We start from the raw sequence: 21,570 nt of genomic DNA on the forward strand, positions 1-21,570 counted from the left end.
ACATTGGGTAGGATGTTAGCTATTGTTTTTCATATATGAAATATTATATTGAGGTATGTTTCCTCATTGCCACTTTGTTGAATCTTTATCATGAATGGATATTGAATTTTGTAAAATATTTTTTCTGCATCTATTGAAATCATATGATTTTTATCCTTTGTTTTGTTGCTATGGTATATCATGTTGATTTATTTGTGACTACTGATACATCCTTGCATCTGAAAGATAAATCCCACTTGATTGTGGCAAATAGTATTTTTAATTTATTTTTAAATGTGGTGTGATAATATTTTATTGAGCATTTTTCCATCTATGTTTATCAGAGAGATTGGTCTGTAATTTTCATTTTTGTAGTGACTTTTCAGTTTTGGTTAACACCTCTTTAAATGGTTGGTAGAATTCATCTGTGAAGATATCTGATCCTGGACTTTTGCTTGTTGACAGTTTTTGATTATTTATTCAATTTTATTACTAGTAATCAGTCTTCTCAGATTTTCTATTTCTCCATGGTTTAGTATTGGAAGTTTGTATTTTCTAGAAGTTTGCACATTTCTTCTAGGTTATCTAATTTGTTGGCATATAATTTTTCATAGTATTCTCTTTTAATCCTTTGTATTTCTGTGGTGTCAGTTATTACTTCTCCTCCTCCATTTCTTATTTTATTTGGGTCCTTTCTCTCCTTTTTCTTAATGAGTCTAGATAAAAGTTGATCAATTTTATTTATCTTTTCAAAGAACTAGCTGCTGGTTTTTTTTTTTTAATTTTAGTCTCCATATCATTTATTTTTGCTCTGATTTTTATTATTTCTGTCTTTCACCTTGGGCTTCATTTCTTCTTCTTTTTTAGTTCCTTTAGGTATAAGGTTAGATTGTTATTTGAGCTTTTTTTTTTGTTTCTTGAGTTAGGCCTGTATTAATATATATATTCCTTCTTAGAACTGTTTTCACTCTGTCCCAACAATTTTGTACCATCGTGTTTTAATTTACATTTGTCTTAATGTATTTTTTTTTTAATTTCCTCTTGGATTCTTTGTTGTCTCCAAAGAGTCATTGGTTGTTTAGTGTCACGTTGTTTGGCTTCCATGTGTTTTTTCTTTTTCCTTGTGATTTATTTCTACGTTCATACAATTGTGGTGGCAAAGATGCATGGGATTATTACAATCTTCTTAATTTGTTGAGCCTTGTTTTGTGGCCTCACATGTGATCTATTTTGCAGAATGTTCCATGTACCCTTGAAAAGAATCCTGTTGTTTTTGGATGAAATGTTCTGTGTGTATGTGTATGTGTGTTCTGTGTGTGTGTGTGTGTGTGTGTGTGTGTGTGTGTTGTGTCCATCTGGTCTAAAGCATCAGACATTTATATTGACTTTCTGCGTAATCTATCCACTGATGTAAATGAAGTATTAAAGTCCTCTACTAATATTGTATTACTCTAAATTTTTCTCTTTATGTCCATTAATATTTGCTTTATGTTTAGGTGCTCCATGTTTGGGTGCATAGATATTTACAACTGTTATATCCTCTTCCTGGATTGATCCCTTTATCATTATGTAATGCCTTTGTCCCTTGTTACAGTCTTTGTTTCAAAGTCTATTTTCCCTGATATAAATACTGCTATACTGGCTTTTATTCCCTCCCACTTGCATGGTAAATATTTCTCTATCCCTTCAATTTCAGTCCACTTGTGTCTTTAGGTCTGAGGTGAGTCTCTTATAAGCAACATATAGATGTGTCTTTTTTTTTTCCTCTAATAATCATTCTGTCAACGTGTTTTTTGGTTAGAACGTTTAGGCCATTTAAAGTAATTATTGTTAAGTATGTACTTATTGCCACTTTGTTTTCTAATGATATTTATAGTTTTCTGTTCCTTTCTATTCATGTGTTCTCTTTTCTTTGTGATTGGTGGGTTTCTGTAGTGTTTATGTGTGGCTTTCTGGTCTGTGTGTATGTCTATTACAGGTTTAGGGTTTGTGGTTAACATGAGGTACATATATAACACCCCAAGAATATAGCAGTCTGTATTAAATATATGATCATTTAAGCTCAAAAACATTCTGAAAAAAAGCCTCTTATTTTTACACTCTCCTCCACATTTGATGTATATGTTATTATACTTTACATCTTTTTATTCATAACTTTCTTATATCTGATTATGACCATTTATTTTCCACTTAAAGAAGTCCCTTTAACATTTCTTGTGAGGCTTGTTTACGGATGATAAACTCTTTCACTTTTTTGTTTAGGAAACTCTTTCTTCTTCGTATCGGAATGAAGCCTTTCTGGGTCCAGTAGTCTTTGTTGTAGGTTTTTCCTTTCAGGCCTTTGAATATATCATGTCACTTTCTTCCTGCGAAGGTTTTCCGCTGAAAAATCAGCTGGGAACCTTACTTGGGTTTCCCTTATATGTAACTTTTTGCTTCTATATTGCTGCCTTTAAAATTCTCTAACTTTAGCCTTTGACATTTTAATATGTGTTGTGGTGTGGATTTCCTTGTATTCATCTATTTGGAATTCTGTGCTTTTTGAACTTGGATGTCTATTTCTTTCCCCAGGTTAGACCAACTCAGTTATTTCTTCAGATAAGTTTTCTGCCTCTTCCTCTCTTGTTCTTGGACCCCTAGAATGCAAATGTTTGTTCATTTGATGTTGTCCAAGAGATCCCTTAACCATTCCTAATGTTTTAAAATGATTTTCTCTTTGCTGTCCAGCTTGAGTGCTTTCCATTTATTTGTCTTCCAGACAACTGATACATTCTTCTGCATCCACTAATCTGTTGATTCCCTCTAGAGGATTTTTTTTAATGTTTATTTTTGAGAGTAGGGAGGGGCAGAGAGAGAGGGAGACAGAGAATCCCAAGCAACTCCACAAAGCCCAACACAGGGCTCTAGCCAAAGAACCATGAGATATCCAAACTGAAGTCAGGGCACTTAATTGAACCACCCATATGCCCCACAGAATATTTTTTTTTATATTCTTCTACTATGATTGTTTTTTTTTAATGTTTATTTTGAGAGAAGGTGCATGTGTGTACGGGAGAGTGGGGGGGTGGGCAGAGAGGGACAGAGAGAATCCCAAGCAAACTCTGCATGGTCAGTGCAGAGCCTAATGTGGAGCTCACTCTCACAAACCGTGAGATCATGACCTGAGCCAAAATCAAGAGTCAAGTGCTTAATCAACTGAGCCACTCAGGCACCCCTGATTGGTTATTATATACGTGTGTGTGTGTGTGTGTATAATTTTTATTTAAGGTCTTTCTCCCAGTCTTCTCTGCAGCCCAGTGAGCATTTTTACAATCATTACTTTTAAGTTTTTTTATCAGGTACATTGCTTATCTCCATTTCACTTAGTTGTCTGAAACTTTGTCTTATTCTTTTGCAGAATATTCCTGTTTTCCTATACTTTCTGTTTCTCTGTGGATTAGGTAGAATAGCTACTTCTGAACTTAAAGGAATGGTCTTGTGTATGGTCATCCCCTATGTAGACTGTGTATTCTTGGTCACTTTTCCTGGTTGGCTAGAACTGTGGCTGGCATGGGCTGGGGATCCTGGAGCTCTCCACCCAGTGAGCATCCTAGTATGGCAGCTAAAGTTTAAGTGGGCACAGAGCAGTGCAGTCCCTGGGCTCTCCAAACTGTGGGTGTCCTGGCAGGACAGCTAAAGCTAAACTGGATGCGAGCTGGGTGCCTCTAGGCTCTCCATGTAGAGGAAGCCTTGGCAGGATAAGTAAAGCTGTGAAGTGGGTGTAAACCAGCATGTTCCAAGAGTGTCCACACAGAGGGTTCCCTGGAGAGGTGGGTGGCTAGAGCTGAGGCAGGGTACACACAGGGGGTCCTGGGGCACTCTGTGTAGGGTGCACTCTGGCAAGACAGCTAAATCTAAAGTGGGTATGGGCCAGTGTGGTCTCTGAGCTCTTTGTGCAAAGTCTGCCCTGGCAGAACAGCTGAAGCTGAAGTGATTGCAAGCTGCCTTGTCCTGGGGCTCTCCACTCTGAGGGTGCCCTGACCGGCCACCTGAAGTGGGTAAAAGCTGAATGTCCTTGAATGCTCAGCACAGGTGGTGCCCTAGCCATATAATTGGAGTTGAGGCCACTGTGGATGGGAGTGTCCCAATGTACTCCACACAGGAAGTAACCCCCTGGCCGGGTAAAGGGAAATAATGTAGGCAAGGGCCGGGGGTTCTTGGGGTGCTTTATACAGGGGCACCCTGGCAGCACAGCAGGTTCTGGAGCACTTTGAACCAGGGGTGCCCTAGCAAGCTGTCTGAAGTAAAGTGGTGTGGGCCTGGAGCGTTCCATGGTGCTTTGTGCCTGTGTCACCTTGGCTTAAAGGCTGGATCAGTAGTAAGCACTAACCAGGGGTATCCCACTGTGTACCACCCTGTGGCCTTCTTGTGGGATAGCTGGAGCTGGTGTGAGCTAAGGGTCCAGGGTTCACTGAGGTGCCAGGCCAGTTAGGGCGCCTGGGTTGTCCACTGGTCCCTGCTGTCAAGGTATAGGGGGAGCACAGATTGTGTCCAGCAGCCCCTCCTACCCGGAGAGAATTTTAGCAGCTTCCTCCACTTGATTGAGTTCTAGGGCTGGCTCTTTTATAGGCTCATTATTCTTTTAAACCCTGGCTTTTTTTTCTTTTTTTCTTTTTATTTTATTTATTTATTTATTTATTTTTTTTTTTTTGGCTTTTTTTTCTGTGCCTCACCACAACCAGAGCTGGTGTGGCCTAGGGGACTTGGCCTTGTTTGAAGCTCAATCAGGTTAGGGTGTGCTGACCCTGCTCCAGTATGCACTTTCAACATGGGGTGTGGAGGGTGCATAAATTATGTCATTTTCCAGTCCCTTTGACCCAGAGAGTTCTAGTAGCTTCTCCATTTGATAGAGTTCCAGGGTTGGCTCTTTTATAAACCAGTTGCAGCTTTTTTTTTTCTTTTTCCTGTGCCTAAGGACAAAGCAGTCTCTCCTGTGTCCCTCAATACTATCCCTCCCCACTGCAGTTTGCAGTGTTAAAGGTGGGTGTTCCCTTTGTTGGCATTTCTCCATCTCTCTTGCTTTTCTTTTTTTACTCTTCTCTTTTTCCTTGTGTGGAAGCTGTTCAGTTGGCTCTCCATTCTTCTTCAGGAATTCTTCTATAATTGTAATTTGCTGTGTTATATAAAGGAGATGAATTCAGGGTCTTCCTATCTTGTCATATTAGTGAATCAATCCCTGTTGATTAGAAATGTCATTTGGTGATGGACAGGGTCCTAAATCCAAACACTACACCATGGGAATGAGATAATCCTAGAGGTCAAGTGAGGGTTCAATCCCAATCTAACCACAGAAATGCTTATGATTTGGTGGAAGGAAAGGAAACAGCATGGGTGGTTAAATGAATCTGGGAAAGGCAGCCACAACATGGACTATAATTGGGTAGTACTGTGAAATTCCATAGTTGCAAAAATAAAAGTGAAATACCCCAATGTCAGTATATATTCATCAGGTATGTGAAATAAATGACAAAATAGCCCTATATTAAAATAAATTACTTTCCTCATAAACTTTTTCCTTATGGGTGCTTTCTGAATAAATTAACAACTGATTTTCTTCCCTTTCTCAAACTTAACAATTAATTTTATTGATTAAATTGGCTCTAATGACTATGAAAATAACAGCCCTCCAAAATAACTGTATCATGTCCAGCATTTATTTTCATTCTTCTTGACATTAAAACAAAAAAAGCATTCTAATTCAGATTGATGCATTTCAGTCTTAACACAAGTATTATATAATGTTCACGGTCTTCATGGATCCTTTTGGATTATATGAGGTAAAAACCACAATTGCATTCATCCTTGTTTAGTCCTAAAATAGCCAGAAGATTACCTAGAAAGGATGATTCTGGTCCTTAATTGTCAAGCAAATAAGGTGAATCTCATTACCCCATTCTTTTAGGTACCTCACTGGTGGCATTAGACAATCTGCAGCAGTCTCCACACCTACCCTACATTAATGGCCACCCAGCTCCGTATACATGTGTCTAGAATGCACACTCACAGTCTCTGGTTGGCATTCACAAAGCCACAGCTCACCAAGTTCTGTTCATTACCTCATGTACTTCCCCTACCCTATTTCTCCTCACAAGAACCTTTACCCCCAACAAGTCTAAAAACACCCAACATGCTAGTACTAAAGGGAACAATTTTTGCATTCTCTCTTCAGGATTACAAATTTTCTTAATTTTCATTTATTCTGATACTGCTTATTTGCTAAGCAAAAATGAAGTTGATTATGATATCTTTCGCCACCAAGACTGCATATGAAAAATAATAGAGAAAAAGACTACCCTTTTCCTTTGAAAACACCTTAATGATTTTTAATAGACATTTATGGTTACCTTGGAGGAAAAGAATCCACCAAATTGTAGTTACAGCAGACATAATTTTCTGGTTTCCCCTCCAGCTCATAGTCCCAAGGGGTGGATTGGGGGGAGTATATTAGTTTCATTGTTGTTGCTCAAAGGATGGATGGAACTTCAGTGTGCTATTCTTGTATCCCATTACTGCTGGCCTCACCGCTTCATTGCAAGGGTTGAGGACCTACCTACCCCTTTCAAGGATGTTTTTAAACAGTCTAGGGTTTAGACAGCTGTAATTACTTTGAACACTGAATAACCTGTGGAAGAGGATTAGGATAAAAATAGATGAAAATGTTAAATATTCTTACCTGCCTCTTTCTGTAGCCCAACAATTATTTTTCTACTTTCTCCTCCTTTTCATCCATCCAATATATTGGGGTGAAGAGGGAAGGACAAGAATAAGAGAAAGATGGAACTAAAAATGTATATATAATATGCTAATTTCTGAAAATTACATGTCTATATGGGTTGTTTATATAGACACCTGACCTCAAAAAAGTTCACCAATTGTTCAAAGTAAAAGCTATTTAAAGAGAGATGTAGATGTTTCTCTTACAATGGACACATACACACACACACACACACCAACACCCATATATACACAATGCATGTGTGTGTTCTACGACAAAGTGAAAGAAGTGGAAGGAGGCATATCTGGCTGTTTATATTATATTACATCAGGAGGATGAAAGTGCATATGGGGATGATTAATGTTTTAACATGTTTGTGCATAACTTCATTTAAGACTTGAAGCATGTATCATTTTTAATCTGAGAAATATCAATTGAGAAAAAAGTAATCATTTAAGAATCACTTGGGTGTCAAGATTATAATTTTTACTTCATTTATATTCACACTTATTGATTAGATTATACTTCATGATATAATTTTTAATTTCCAGTAATTTTTACTATTTCAAAATTAATTGAAATCTATCAATATTTACAGAAGATAAGCCCTGCTGAAAACATGCATAGAAGATAATTTGTTTCAGGATGGCAGACAAGTGAGACTTTTCTGTAGTAGTGTACTCAATTTCCTGTAATATAATCATCTTCTTTGAAGGATTTTGTAGTGTAAGTGCCTAAATCAAAATTTCATTCATACTTTTTAAATTCAAAATTCCTTTGGCAAAGGTGACAAAATTCAGCATATTTTGAAACTAATTTTGAAACTAATTTTGACCCTTAAACTACATTCCTTCCCATTACTTCTCTCATATTAGCTGAGATGATTACATGACTTTGACCTATACTTTAACAAAATTGATCTTTAGTAATAAATAAGTAAATAAACAAAAAAATTCAGTGATATATTTATGTACTTACTGAAAGGAAGATTATTTCCTGTTATTTTCATAGGTAAGCTTTCAACTGAATCTGTTTTTATTTTTCCTTTTATCCATCACATTTATACCTGTTTCTGAAAAAGAATTAACATCAAAATTTTTTCAGTATAAACTCCTCAAAGAAACGTCAAAGAAGAGGCCATGCAATATTCCCATTTGTTCACCACCAGGTTATATATATATAAATCTATAAATACATATGCATAGCTAAATATAAAAGAGATATAGATAGGTAGGAGGTGCACAGGGAGGATGCATAGTACTTCCCCATATGGTTTGTGTTTTCTCCCTTTTTTTTAATTCCCAGTACAGTGAATGTATACTGTTATATTAGTTTCAGTTGTACAATAGAGTGATTCAACAATTCTATACATTATTCGGTGCCTATCATGATAAGGGCACAAATAATTCCCTTCACCAATTTCTGTATCCTTCCCACACACTTCCCTCTAGTAAACAACCACCAGTTGCTTCTCCTCATTTAAGAGTCTGTTTTTGTCTTTTTCCTTTATTCCTTTGTTTTGTTTTTCAAATGCCACATGAATGCAATCATATGATATTTTTCTTCCTCTGTCTTATTTCAGTTAGCATTATTCCCTCGAGGTACATACATGTTGTTGCAAATGGCAAGATTTCATTCTTTCTTAAGGCTGAGTAATGTTCCTGTGTGTGCATATGTATCTTGTTTATCCATTCATCTATGGATGGACAATTGGGTTGTTTCCATAATTTGGCTATTGTAAATAATGCTACAGTAAACATAGGGGTGCCTATATCTTTTCAAATTAGTGTTTTCATATTCTTTGGGTAAATAATCAGTAGTAAGATTATTGGATCCTATGGTAATTCTATTTTTAATTTTTTGAAGAAACGCCATACTGTTTTTCATAGTGGTTGAACCAATCTGCATTCCCATCAACAGTGCACAGGAGTTCCTTTTTCTCCACATCCTTGCCAACTATTTCTTGTATTTTTTTTTATTTTGGCCATTCTGACAAGTGTGAGGTGATACCTCATTGTGGTTTTCATTTGCATTTCCCTGATGATTAGTGATGCTGTGTATCTTTTCATGTGTCCATGGACTGCCTGTATGTCTTTTTTGAAGAAATGTCTGTTAATGTCTTCTCCCCACCTTTAAACTGGATTATTGTGGTTTTGGTGTTGAGTTGTAGAAGTTATTTATATATTTTGGATACTAACCTTTTATCAGATAGATCATTTGTAAATTTCATCTTCCATTCAGTAGGTTGCCTTTTTGTTTCATTGGGTTTCCTTTGCTTTATAGAAGCTTTCTATTTTAATGTAATCCCAGTAGCTTATTTTTCGTTTTGTTTCCCTTGCCTGCACTTTACCTACAAAAGACTCAATGACCAATGTGAAAGAAACCACTGTCATTGTTTTCTTTATGAATCTTATGGTTTCAAGTCTAAAATTTAGGTCCTTAATCTATTTTGACTTTATTTTTATGTATGCTATAAGAAAGTGGTCCAGTTTTCCTAGCATCATTTGTTGAAAGACTTCTTTTTCCCATTACATATTATTGCCTCCTTTGTTAGAGATTAATTCACCATATAACTGTGGGTTTATTTTTGGGCTCTCTATTCTGTTACACTGATCTATGTATCTGTTTAGATTACTACACCTTTGTAGTATATCTTGAAATTTGTAATTGTGATACCTCCAGTGTTTTTTTGTTTGTTTTTTCTTTCTCAAGGTCACTCTATTTAGGGTCTTTTGTGGTTCAACACAAATTTTAGGATTGTTTGTCCTAGTTGTGTGAAAAATGATGTTGGTATTTTCAGAGGGATTGCATTAAATCTGTATATTGCTTTGGGTAGAATGTTCTCCCAATCCATGATCATGGAATAGCATTCCACTTGTTTGTGTCATCATCAATTTCTTTCATCAAAGTGTTAATAGCTTGCAAAGTTCAGGTGGCACCTGACTGGCTCAGGTGGTAGAGTATGTGACTCTTGATCTCAAGGTTGTAAGTTCAAGCCCCATGTTTGGTGTAGAGGTTACTTATGAACAACCAAACAACAAAAACAAAGTACAAATATTTCACCTCATTAGTTAAGCTTCTTTCTAGGTATTTTATTATTTTTGGTGTAATTGTAAATGGGATTGTATTCTTAATTTCTCTTTGCTACTTCATTACTAGCGTGTAGAAATGCAACAGATTACTGCTTATTGATTTTGTATCCACTGACCTTACAGAACTCAATTATCAGTTCTAGGGTTTTTTTTTTTTTGGGTGGAATCTTCAGGACTTTCTGTGGATACTATCATGTCATCTGAAAATAGTGAAAGTTTTAATTCTTCCTTACCAATATGAATGCCTTTTATTTCTTTTTCTTATCTGATTGCTGGGCTTGGACTTCCACTACCATGTTGTATAAAACTGATGATGTGTTCTGTTCCTGATCCTAGGAGAAAAGCTCTGGTTTTCACCACTGAGTATAATGTTAGCTGTGGGTGTTTTTACATATGATCTTTATTATGTTATGTTCAGATATATTCCCTCTAAATGTAGATGGTTGAGCACTTTTATCATGAATGTTGTACTTGGTCAAATGATTTTTCTGCCTCTGTTGAGATGCGCATATGGTTTTTAACCATTCTCTTGCTGATGTGATGTATCACATTGGTGAATTATGAATCATCCTTGCATCCCCAAAATAAATCCCATTTGATTGTGGTGAATGATTTTTTTAATGTATTGTTGGATTCACTTTGGAAGTATTTTGTTGAGGATTTTTGCATCTTTGTTTATCAGAAATGTGGACCTGTAGATCTGTGTCTTTATAGTGTCTTTATCTGATATCAGGGTAATACTGGCCTTATAGAATTAATTTGAAAGGTTTCCTTCCTCTTCTATTTTTGAAATAGTTTTAGAAGACTAGGTATTAACATTACTATAAATGTTTGACAGAATTTACCTTTGAAGCCATCTGGTCTTGGACTATCCTGATTCATTTTGGGGAGGTTATTTGTTTCTAGGAATTCATCTGTTCCTTCTATGTAGACCAATTTGTTGGCAAATAATTTTTCATAACAAATATTCTTATAATCCTTAGTGCTTCTGTCATATTGGTTAATTTTCCTCTTTCATTTCTGATATTGCTTGAGTTCTCCCTCTCTTTTTGATTAGATTGGCTAATAATGGTTTATCAATTTTATTGATCTTTTTGAGAAATCAGATGCTGGTTTCATTGATCTGTTCTATTATTTTTGTTTTTTAGATTCTATTTTTTAAAAATTCTGTTCTAATCTTTGTTATTTCCTTCCTTCTACTAGTTGTGTTTTCTTTGTTCTTTTTCTAGATCTATTAGAAATAAGGTTAGGTTGTTTGAGATTCTTTTTGCTTCTTGAGGTAGGCCTTTCTCTGAAAACAACTTTTGCTGTGCCCAAAGATTTTGGACCACTGTGTTTCATTTTCATTTGTTTCCATGTATTTTTTTTTATTTGCTCTTTGCCCTTTGGTTTACCCATTAATTGTTTAGTAGTATGTTATTTAAACCCCATGTATTTGTGTTCTTTTCAGATTTTCTTCTTGGTGTCCATTTCTACTTTAATATTGTTGTGGTCCAAATTTCACATGGTGTGACTTCACTTTCTTGAATTTGTTGAGACTTGTTTCGTGGCTTAACAAGGGATCTATTCTGGAAATCTGCCCTTGAAAGAATGTGTTTTCTTCTGTTTTAACATGGGATGTTCTGAGTATATTTGTTAGATCCATCTAGTCCAGTGTGTCATTAAAAGCCACCATTTCCTTGCTGATTTTCTGTCTGGATGATCTGTCCATTGATACAAGTGGGGTGTTAAAGTGCCTTATTATTATTGTACTATTCATTACTTCCTTTGTGTTAATAGCTGCTTTAAATATATGGGTGCTTTCATGTTGGGTGCATAAATATTTACAATCATTATATCTTCTTGTTGGATTTTTCCCCTTACGTACTATCCTTTTTTGTCTTTTGTTGCAATCTTTATTTTATAGTCAGTTTTCTCTGATATAAGTATTGCTATCCCAGATTTCTTTTCATTCACATTTTGCATGACAAAAGCTTTCCCATTCCTTCACTTTCAATGTGCATGCGTCTTTAGGTCTGAATTGAGTATCCTGTATGCAGCATATAGATGGGTCTTGCTTTTTTATCCATTCTGTCAAACTTGTGTGTTTTGATTGGAGCATTTAGTCCATTTACATTCAAAGTAATTACTGATAGGTACTTATTACCCTTCTGTTACTTGTTTTATGGTTGTTTTATAGTTCTTCCTCTGTTCCTTCTCTTGCTATCTTCTCTCATGCTTTGCTGGCTTTCTTTAGTTGTTTGTTTGGATTCCTTTATCTTTACTCATGTATCTATAACCAGTTTTTGATTTGTGTTTACCAATAGGTTTATATATAACACTGATGCATATAGCAGACTGTATTCAGTTGATGGTCACTTTAGGTTTGAACCCATTGTAAAAGCACTAACTTTTTACTCATCTCCTCCACACATTTTAGGTATATGGTGTCATTCATGCTTTACATTCTTTCATTATGTGAATCCATTGATGGATTTTTATTAATATACTTAATTTTATTGCTTTTGTGCTTTCTACTTTTCTAACTGCTGCTTATGGTCTTTCTTTTCAACTCAAAGAGTCCGAATTTAATATATCTTGTAAAACTGGTTTAGTGTTCATGAACTCCTTTAACTTTTGTTTGTCTGGAAAACTCTTCATCTACTGTGCGTGATAGCCCTGATGGTTAAAGTATTCTTGGTTTTAGGGGTTGGTTTTTTGTTGTTGTTGTTGTTTTTTCCTTTCAGCACTTTGAATATGCCACATCCCTTCTGGCCTGCAAAATTTCTGCTAAAAAGTCATCTGATAGCTTATGGGGTTTCCTTTGTAGGTACCTATTTTCTTTTCTCTTGCTGCTTTTAGAATTTTCTTTATCACTACTTTTGCCAGTTTATTATGTATCTTGATGTGAAGCTCCTTGGGTTAATTTTGTTGCAGGTTCTCTGTGCCTCCTGGATCTGGTTTTCTGTTTCCTTCCCCAGATTAGGGAAGTTTTCAGCTATTACTTATTTATATAGATGTTCTTCTCCCTTTTCTCTTTTTATTCTAGGATCTCAATAATGTGAATAGTATTACACGTGATGGTGTTGCTGAGTTCCCTTAATCTATCTCACTTTTTTTCTCTTGTTCAGCTTCATTGCTTTCTTTCTTTTTTTTTTTTCAACGTTTATTTATTTTTGGGACAGAGACAGAGCATGAACGGGGGAGGGGCAGAGAGAGAGGGAGACACAGAATAGGAAACAGGCTCCAGGCCCTGAGCCATCAGCCCAGAGCCCGATGCGGGGCTCGAACTCACGGACCTCGAGATCGTGACCTGGCTGAAGTCGGACGCTTAACCGACTGCGCCACCCAGGCGCCCCAGCTTCATTGCTTTCTATTACTCTGTCTTCCAGCTCGCTAATCCATTATTTTGCTTCTACTAGTCTACAATTTATTCTCTCAGGTGTATTTTTAATTTCACATATTAATTCATCTCTCATTGGTTCTTTTATGTTTTCTATCCCTTTGCTGAAGGTGGCACTGAGATTCTCTACTCTTTCCTCAAGTTTAGTATCTTTATGGCCATTATTCTGAATTCTTTATGAGGCATATTATCTCCATTTCGTTTAGCTCTCTTGCTGAGATTTTGTTCAGTTCTTTCATATGGGACATATTTCTCTCATTTTGTCTAACTCACTTTGAGTCTGTTTCTATGTGTTAGAAAATTCAGATATATCTCCTTCTCTTGAAAGTACTGGCATTATTAAAAAGAACCCCTATAGAGCTTTATAGTACAATGTCCCCCATTCATAAGAACCTGATGCTTCAGAAGTGTATCTGATATGTTATATGCATCCTACCAATATGTCTGAACCACATTTACCTTCATTCCAGTTGCCTGCAATGGTTCTCTTTTCTTGCTATGGACAGGAGTTGATCCTTCTGTTTAAGGGCCAGTCTAGGGTCTCCTTGGGCTTCAGTTGGATCAGACTGGGCATTTGCCAGAGCTGTGGTATCACCCTGGTGCTGTCCCCACAGCAGCTTTCATTGGTGGGCAGAGCCTGAATCCAGAGCAGATGTCTGCCCCCAGCCTACGGCTGTGACCACAGAACTGGTATGTTTTGTTTTCTTTTTCCCTCCCCACAGTGCAGGACTTTGAAGTGGTGCTGGTACCTGTCTGTGCTGCTTGCACAGTGCACGCTTTGGTACAGCTTTGGATGGACTCCAGTCAAGTGCATGTTGAAAGGGGCAGGTCCACAGGAGAACACAGTGTGAAGGGAGGGACATCAGTGTTAACAAGGTTTTACAAGTTGGCTGTAGGAGGAGACCTGAAATTGCTTTGGAAACTCCTGCCAACACCAGTTTGGAGGGAGGAGGTGGGTGCAGAGAAAAATGCAGGGACAAGGTAAGTGGTATTAGCAAGGTTAGCACTGGTCAGCTGTGGGAGGGGACCTGTGGCTGCTTTGGAAACTGCTGAGTGGGTGGGGGTAGAGCCACTAACTAGGTCGTGAGTGTTCAAGCTGTGCTGGTTCATGGAGGTATCACTGTTATCTAGGCAGGGGATGGTACAAGGAAATGGTGCCACCAGTTCTTTTGTTTTTGGAGTAGCCTCCCAGATCCCTGTCCCTCCAGCAAATGTTCTGAGATTAGTAAACAAATCTCCTTCCCATATATCCCAGTGTTTTTCAAATTGCTGCTTCTATGTTGTATCTCAGGGAGGTTGTTATGCCATCCCTTTAAGGGCAGGGACTGAGTTTCCTATAGCCCTCTGGCTCTCCCAAAGCCAAACCCACTAATTTATTTACTTATTTTAAATTTATTTACTTTGGAGAGAAAGTGTGAGTGAGGTGGGGCGGGGGGGGGGGGGGGAGGGAGAGGGAATCCCAAGCAGGCTCTGCATTGTCACGCAGAGCCCTATGTGGCACTTGATCTCACAAACTGTAACATCATGACCTGAGCCAAAATCAAGACTTAGACACTTAACCAATTGAGCCATCCAGGTGCCCCAAAACAAAATGATTTTTAAAGTTTCAGATGTCGAGCCCCAGTGATCGTTAAAAAACTCATGAAGTTAAGCCTATCTAGTTTTCAAAGCCAAATTTTAAATGGATTCCTCTTCCCAGTGAAGGTCCCCTGTCTGGGTGTCTGTTGTGTTCCTCTCCCCTCTCCACACCTGCATCCATCCCTCCCACATACATTCATGGATCAGTTTGGCTTCCAACCTGATCTCTGCCCTTCCTACCCTCTTCCAAATGACCTTTTCTCTACATTTAGCTGTGGAGAGTCTGTTCTGACAGTCTTTGGGTCATTCTCTGGGTTATTTACATTGATATGGTTGTTACCTACATGTATCTGTGGGATGAAGTGAGCTTAGGGTTTTCCTACTGCCATCTTACCCAGAAGTCTCTCCAGTATTTTTTAAACTGGTATTCCAAGGTACTTCCCACTGGAATTTATCTTAATAGACACATTCAAGCAGACACTTGTCAGATGTATCATTTGCAAATTTCTTCTCCCACTCAGTAACTTGCCCTTTTGTTGATGGTTTCCTTTGCGGAGCAAAAGCTTTTTAATTTTGGTATAGTCCCAATAGTTTAATTTTGCTTTTGTTTCCCTTGCCTGAGGAGATTTATCCAGAAGAATGTTGCTAAGGTCAATGCAAAGAAATTATTGCTTATGTTTTCCTCAAGGAGTTTTATGGTTTCAGGTCTCACATCTAGGTCTTTAATCCATTTTGAGTTTATTTTTGTGTATGGTGTAAGAAAGTGTTCAATTTCATTCTTTTGCTTTTAACTGTTCAGTTTTCCCAGCACCATTTATTGAAGAGACTGTCTTTTCTGCATGTACATTCTTGCCTCCTTTTTCAAAGACTTCTTGACCACATAAGCATGGATTTATTTCTGGGCTGTCTATTCTTTTCCATTCATCTACGTATTTTTGTGCCAGTACCATACTGTTTTGATTACTGCTTCTTTGTAGTACATCTTGAAATCTGGGATTGTGATACCTGCAGCATTGTTCTTTTCTAAGACTACTTTGGACATTCAGGGTCTCTTGTGGTTTCATATATATTTTAGTATTATTCTAGTTCTGTGAAGGAAAAATGGCATTCTTATGGACTTTCTTGAATCAGTAAGCTTTCTATATTTAAAGAAGCTACTGCTTTTGTGAAGGAATTGCCATTAAGCCTTCAAATTCTAGGGGCGCCTGGGTGGCTCAGTTGGTTAAGTGTCCAACTCTTGGTATTGGCCCAGGTCATAATCTCATGGTTCATGAGTTTGAGCCCCATATCGAGCTCTGTGCTGACAGCAAGGAGCCTGCTCAGGATCCTCTGCCTCCCTCTCTCTTTTACCCTCCCCAGCTTGCTCTCTCTCCAAATAAATAAACATTAAAAAGCATTCAAATTTTCAAATTCAAAAAGATTGAGGGAAAATACAATAACTGTGTACTGAAGAAGCATTGCTTGTAACACACAGCTTTAAAGCACAAAACATTCAAAAGCTACTTTTTAATCCTGTTTTGTGGCATGTACCATGAACTTGGCAGAAAATTCAACCAAACATAAATACAAATAATCATTTCTATTCTGATATTTTTGGGAAAAAATGAGTAAGTTTTCACACTTCCATGCAAACACACTTATACCAGAAAAAAAAAAAATGACATACTTACTGCTTAAGAATAAACCTTATTTCCCTTTGATGTACAAACTAATCCCATTTCTGAACATTCAGAAAGCCACCCATAAAAGAAATACTCCCAGTGTTCTAGGTTTCATTATGACATCCCTAAATAAAGCAAAGTTAATTAAATCCTAGTAGTAGTATAGGTATATCCAATGAGATTATTTACCTGATTTCAAATCTATATACTTGGAGGATCATCCTGATTTTTGGGATAAATGTTCTCTCTGATATGTAAATCTTCAATTTGAATATTCTCATCAGTATTGAAAAACAGAAATCCATTCACTACTGAAAAGAGTGCTAGCTTTAAGGTTTGAGACAAATCAATAAAGTAATATTGGACACTGGTAAAAATCAAGTAACTTTTTTTGTTTTTAATTTACATCCAAGTTAGCATATAGTACAACAATGATTTCAGGACTAGATTCCTTAATTCCCCTTACCCATTTAGCCCATCCCCCTCCCTCAGCCCCTCCAGCAACCCTGTGTTTGTTCTCCATATTTAAGAGTCTTTTATATTTTGTCCCCCTCCCTGTTCTTATATTATTTTTACTTCCCTTCCCTTATGTTCATCTGTTTTGTATCTTAGGGTCCTCATATTAGTGAAGTCACATCATATTTGTCTTTCTCTGGCTAATTTCACTTAGTATAATACCCTCCAGTTCCATCCGTGTAGCTGCAAATGGCAAGATTTCATTCTTTTTGATTGCCGAGTGATACTCCATTCTTTATATATACCACATCTTTATCCATTCATCTGCTGATGGACATTTGGGCTCTTTCCATACTTTGGCTGTTGTTGATAGTGCTGCTATAAACATTGGGGTGCATGTGCCCCTTCAAAACAGCACACCTGTATCACTTAAATACCTAGTAGTTCAATTGCTGGGTTGTAGGGTAGTTCTATTTTTAATTTTTTGAGGACCTTCCATACTGTTTTCCAGAGTGGCTGCACCAGTTTGCATTCCCACCAGCAGTGCAAAAGAGATCCTCTTTCTCCGCATCCTCGCCAACATCTGTCATTGCCTGAGTTGTTAATTTTAGCCATTTTCACTGGAGTAAATGGTATCTCGTTGTGGTTTTACTTTGTATTTCCCTATGATGAGTGATGTTGAGCATCTTTTCATGTGTCTGTTTGCCATTTGGATGTCTTCTTTGGAAGTGTCTATTCATTTTTTGCCCATTTCTTCACTGGATTATTTTTGTTTTGGGTGTTGAGTTTGATAAGTTCTTTATAGATTTTGGATACTAACCCTTTATCTGATATGTCGTTTGCAAATATCTTCTCCCATTTTGTCACTTGCCTTTTAGTTTTCCTGATTGTTTCCTTCGCTGTGCAGAAGCTTTTTATTTTGATAAAGTCCCAATAGGTCATTTTTGCTTTGGTTTCTCTTGCCTCTGGAGACATGTTGAGTAAGAAGTTGCTGTGGCTGAATCAAAGAGGTTTTGTCTGATTTCTCCTCTAGAATTTTTATGGCATCTTGTCTATGTTTAGGTCTTTCATCCATTTTGAGTTTATTTTTGTGTATGGTGTAAGAAAGTGGTTCAGGTTCATTTTTCTGCATATCACTGTCCAGTTTTCCCAGCACCATTTGCTGAAGAGACTTTGTTCCATTGGATATTCTTTCCTGCTTTGTCAAAGATTAGTTGGCCATATGTTTATGGGTCCATTTCTTGGATCTCTATTCTGTTCCACTGATCTGAGTGTCTGTTTTTGTGCCAGTACCATACTGTCTTGATGATTACAGCTTTGTAATACATCTTCAAGTCTGGGATTGTGATGCCTCCAGCTTCGGTTTTCTTTTTTGGGATTGCTTTAGCTATTCAGGTTCTTTTCTGGTTCCATACAAATTTTAGGGCTGTTTATGCTAGCTCCGTGAAGAATGCTGGTGTTATTTTGATAGGGATTGCAAAAATCAAGTCACACTTTTGAAAACAACAAAGGAGAATGTGAAAGCTGAGCTCCTATCTTATAAATAAAATCAAGAAGGTGATAAATATATATTTTTAATTTATTGATTTATTTTGAGAGAGAGAGGCTCAGGTAGGCTCCATGCTGTCAGTGCAGAGCCTGATATGGGGCTCAATTTCATGAACCGTGAGATCATGAACCATGAGATCATGACCTGAACTGAGATCAAGAGCCAGATGCTTAGCTGACTGAGCCACCCAGCTACCCCAAGAAGGTAATAAATAGTTTTATGAAAGTCATCTTACACAATTATGAAAACAGAAAAATTTTGCTTTTGCTTTGGTTTAATATTTTTGGTTTCTTATCAAAGTTACCCATACTCCCTTGTACGATTATTTATTGACATTCATCATTTTATTCCATGACAGTACTGCTAAACTATGTTTCCACTTATTTTTTTTAACCTGTTTTTATCTTATTTTCAGTTGTGGACAAGGATGGAAAGGAAATCGATGCCACATCAAGGTTAACCCTTCTCCTGCAGATTTCATATACCCTCAGAATAGTAGGTGACATTGTGACTAAATATTTCCTTGAATTTGGAATTTGTAATGGTTTTCACTACATATTTATCTTTTTAATTGGTTTGAAATTCCAGACATATGGACTTTCCTGGGCATTGGATCAGCTTTCTTGATGATTCATATTACAGTTGCAGTCTTGTGTTTTCTTGCAAACAGAAAAGGACCATTACTGAGTAAAAGGTACTGTGGTAAAACAATTTTCTGAAACATTTCATTTGCTCTATTTTTCTTTTACTCCATTTTATATGCAGGTAACTTTGTGTTTCTATACTTTATGGATTTTTTTCTTTCTGGCCATGATGTAGGAGCTCCTTAACAATAATCATTCTTCTTTTTTCAGTAAAAAGCCTTAAGTTTACTTTTCACATTATGTTAAAAGTAGTTTTGATAATGACATGAAAGGGAAAGTGGCATTCTGCACAGATTAAAAGACATGAGTGTCCCACTTGCTGGTGATGCCTGGGGAACTGCACAACAGATATTTTCTTGGCTCTCCCAGTGAACTCTTAACATCAGTGTTTCAGGCTAAGACTCCCATGGTCCAAGTAATATACAGAACAGAGACCAATAGCTGCTGCGCCTAACGGAACTAATGCAAAACCAACAAGACCCCAATTGGAAGGAGAGCCTGGGAAGATAGCAGAGAAGGAGGATCCTAAGTGCACCTCCTCCTATGGATATACTTCATAATAGCCACATCAGTACAACTAACTCAGAAAATGACCCGAAGAATGGCAGAAGAGGCCCCATGCAGTTAATTCTAGAGCAGAGGCCACATTAAAAATGGCAGAAAGGACAGAAAACATTCAGGAACCAAACTCCCACAAGATTAACCACAAACAGGAGGGATACCACAATCACAAAGCAGGTAGATGAACAGACCTCACAATAGGCACCCCAGACATGGTGGTCCTGCACTGGAAAGACAAGTCCCCATAATATTTGACTTTGAAAACCAGTGGGGCTTAACTGTTGGAGTTTTTATAACCAGCAGAGCTTAAAATTGGGTGCTTTAAAAATCAGCAGGCTCTACTCTGGAAGAGCTAGAGGACAGTATGAAACTGAGTCCACACCCTTAAAGACAGAGTAGAACAAACAACCCTCCAAAATATACAGCATAGAAGCAGCAGCTTAAAAACTACCTGGAGTATGCATAAAGTAGATATCTTTACTAATCTCAGAATGGATGTTGGAAGGGCAGGGATCATTAGGAGACTTATCCAAGAAAATAAGAGCCAGAAGGTGACATTTCTCCCCCCTGACATCTTAGACAACCAGACACCTTCAAGAATGAGTATGAACACTCTTTACGTAGCTTTCTAACACTACATACCCTGCCCCAGTGTCCTCCTATGGATATGCGTCATCATACCTGCACAACTGGGCAGGAGTCACTCCAAAGCAGCGACTGTCAAATCTCATTCTACACGTAGCCCTGCTAGGAACCGGTAACACTTTCCACTTACCTTGCTAACACCACACGCCCTGTGTTCTACTGAAGACTCACTCCATTCAACCTGCTCCACTGGGGTGGAGTCTCTCCATAGCTTCTGATGAATATCACCCTGCAAACAACACAACTGTGAACAGCACCACTCTGAAGTGACTCCTGCTCTGGGGAGAAGGGAAAATTGCCATACACATCAATCCCACTGCAGCTCTATCAGGGGACTGTGGGCAGATCTCTAATCAGACTGCCAACCCCACCCACCAACACAAACCTCACAGGGGACAGCACAAGGAAAAAACCCTGTAGTTCAGGGTAACTGCAACCCTAATAGGTAGGGGGCAGAGGTTTTGTCTCAGTGAAGACCCCACTCACCAATGAAAAGCTCTCAGGGGACAATGCAGGGAGAGTGTCCTACAATATCATGATTCCACAGCCCCAGAAAATGGGCTGATGGCAGGCATTTGGTCTAACCCAAGTTAATGTTCAGGACAGACTCAGATTAGCCCCTTAACAGCACAAGGACCAAATCCTACCCACAAAAGAGAAAGGGGGCCACTGCAGCTGAATGGACAGAAGGCAAATGAGGCTAAGCCACAACAGTGGGGCATATGCAATACATAGGTCACCTCTATAGTCACTGGCTCTGGTGAACAGGACACAGAACAAAGCGCCACAGGACCTCTTCTTCATCAGGCCCCAATTTCAAGTCAGAATATAACTGACTTTCCTATTATATAATAAGAATTATAAAGACTTAGACAAAATGAAGAGACAGAAGAATAGATCACAAATGAGAGAAGAGGACAAAATGACAACAGAAGAGCTAAAGAAATGGAGATAAGCAATATACCTGATAGAGATGGTCATAAAGATACTGGATGAGAGAACAGAGTGGAGGATCTCACTGAGACCTTCAACAAAGAGACAGAAAACCTAAAATAAACAAACAACCAATCAGAAATGAAGAACTAAATAACTGAAATTAAAATACACTATAGGGAGAGGCGCATGTGTGGCTCAGTCGGTTGAGTGTTGGACTCTTGGTTTCAGCTCAGGTCGTGATCTCACAGTTGCTGGGATTGAGCCCCCACGTTGTTGTCCATGCTGACATCACAGAGCCTGCTTGGGATTCTCTCTCCCTCTGCCCCTCCCCCA

General features: G+C 37.8%; 1 protein-coding gene across 1 annotated transcript in view; it reads left to right on the forward strand.

Moving 5' to 3' along the window:
- The window catches only part of MALRD1 (MAM and LDL receptor class A domain containing 1), a 792,972-nt gene that overhangs the window by 735,270 nt on the left and 36,132 nt on the right, over nt 1-21,570 (forward strand). Inside the window, exons 38-39 of the mRNA XM_043564232.1 lie at nt 18,867-18,946; nt 19,040-19,131. Of these exons, the coding sequence (XP_043420167.1) occupies nt 18,867-18,946; nt 19,040-19,131 (172 nt within the window). The remainder of the gene's footprint in view (nt 1-18,866; nt 18,947-19,039; nt 19,132-21,570) is intronic.

This window comes from Prionailurus bengalensis, chromosome B4 (genome assembly GCF_016509475.1).
Source record: "Prionailurus bengalensis isolate Pbe53 chromosome B4, Fcat_Pben_1.1_paternal_pri, whole genome shotgun sequence".
NCBI classification, from domain to species: domain Eukaryota; kingdom Metazoa; phylum Chordata; class Mammalia; order Carnivora; family Felidae; genus Prionailurus; species Prionailurus bengalensis.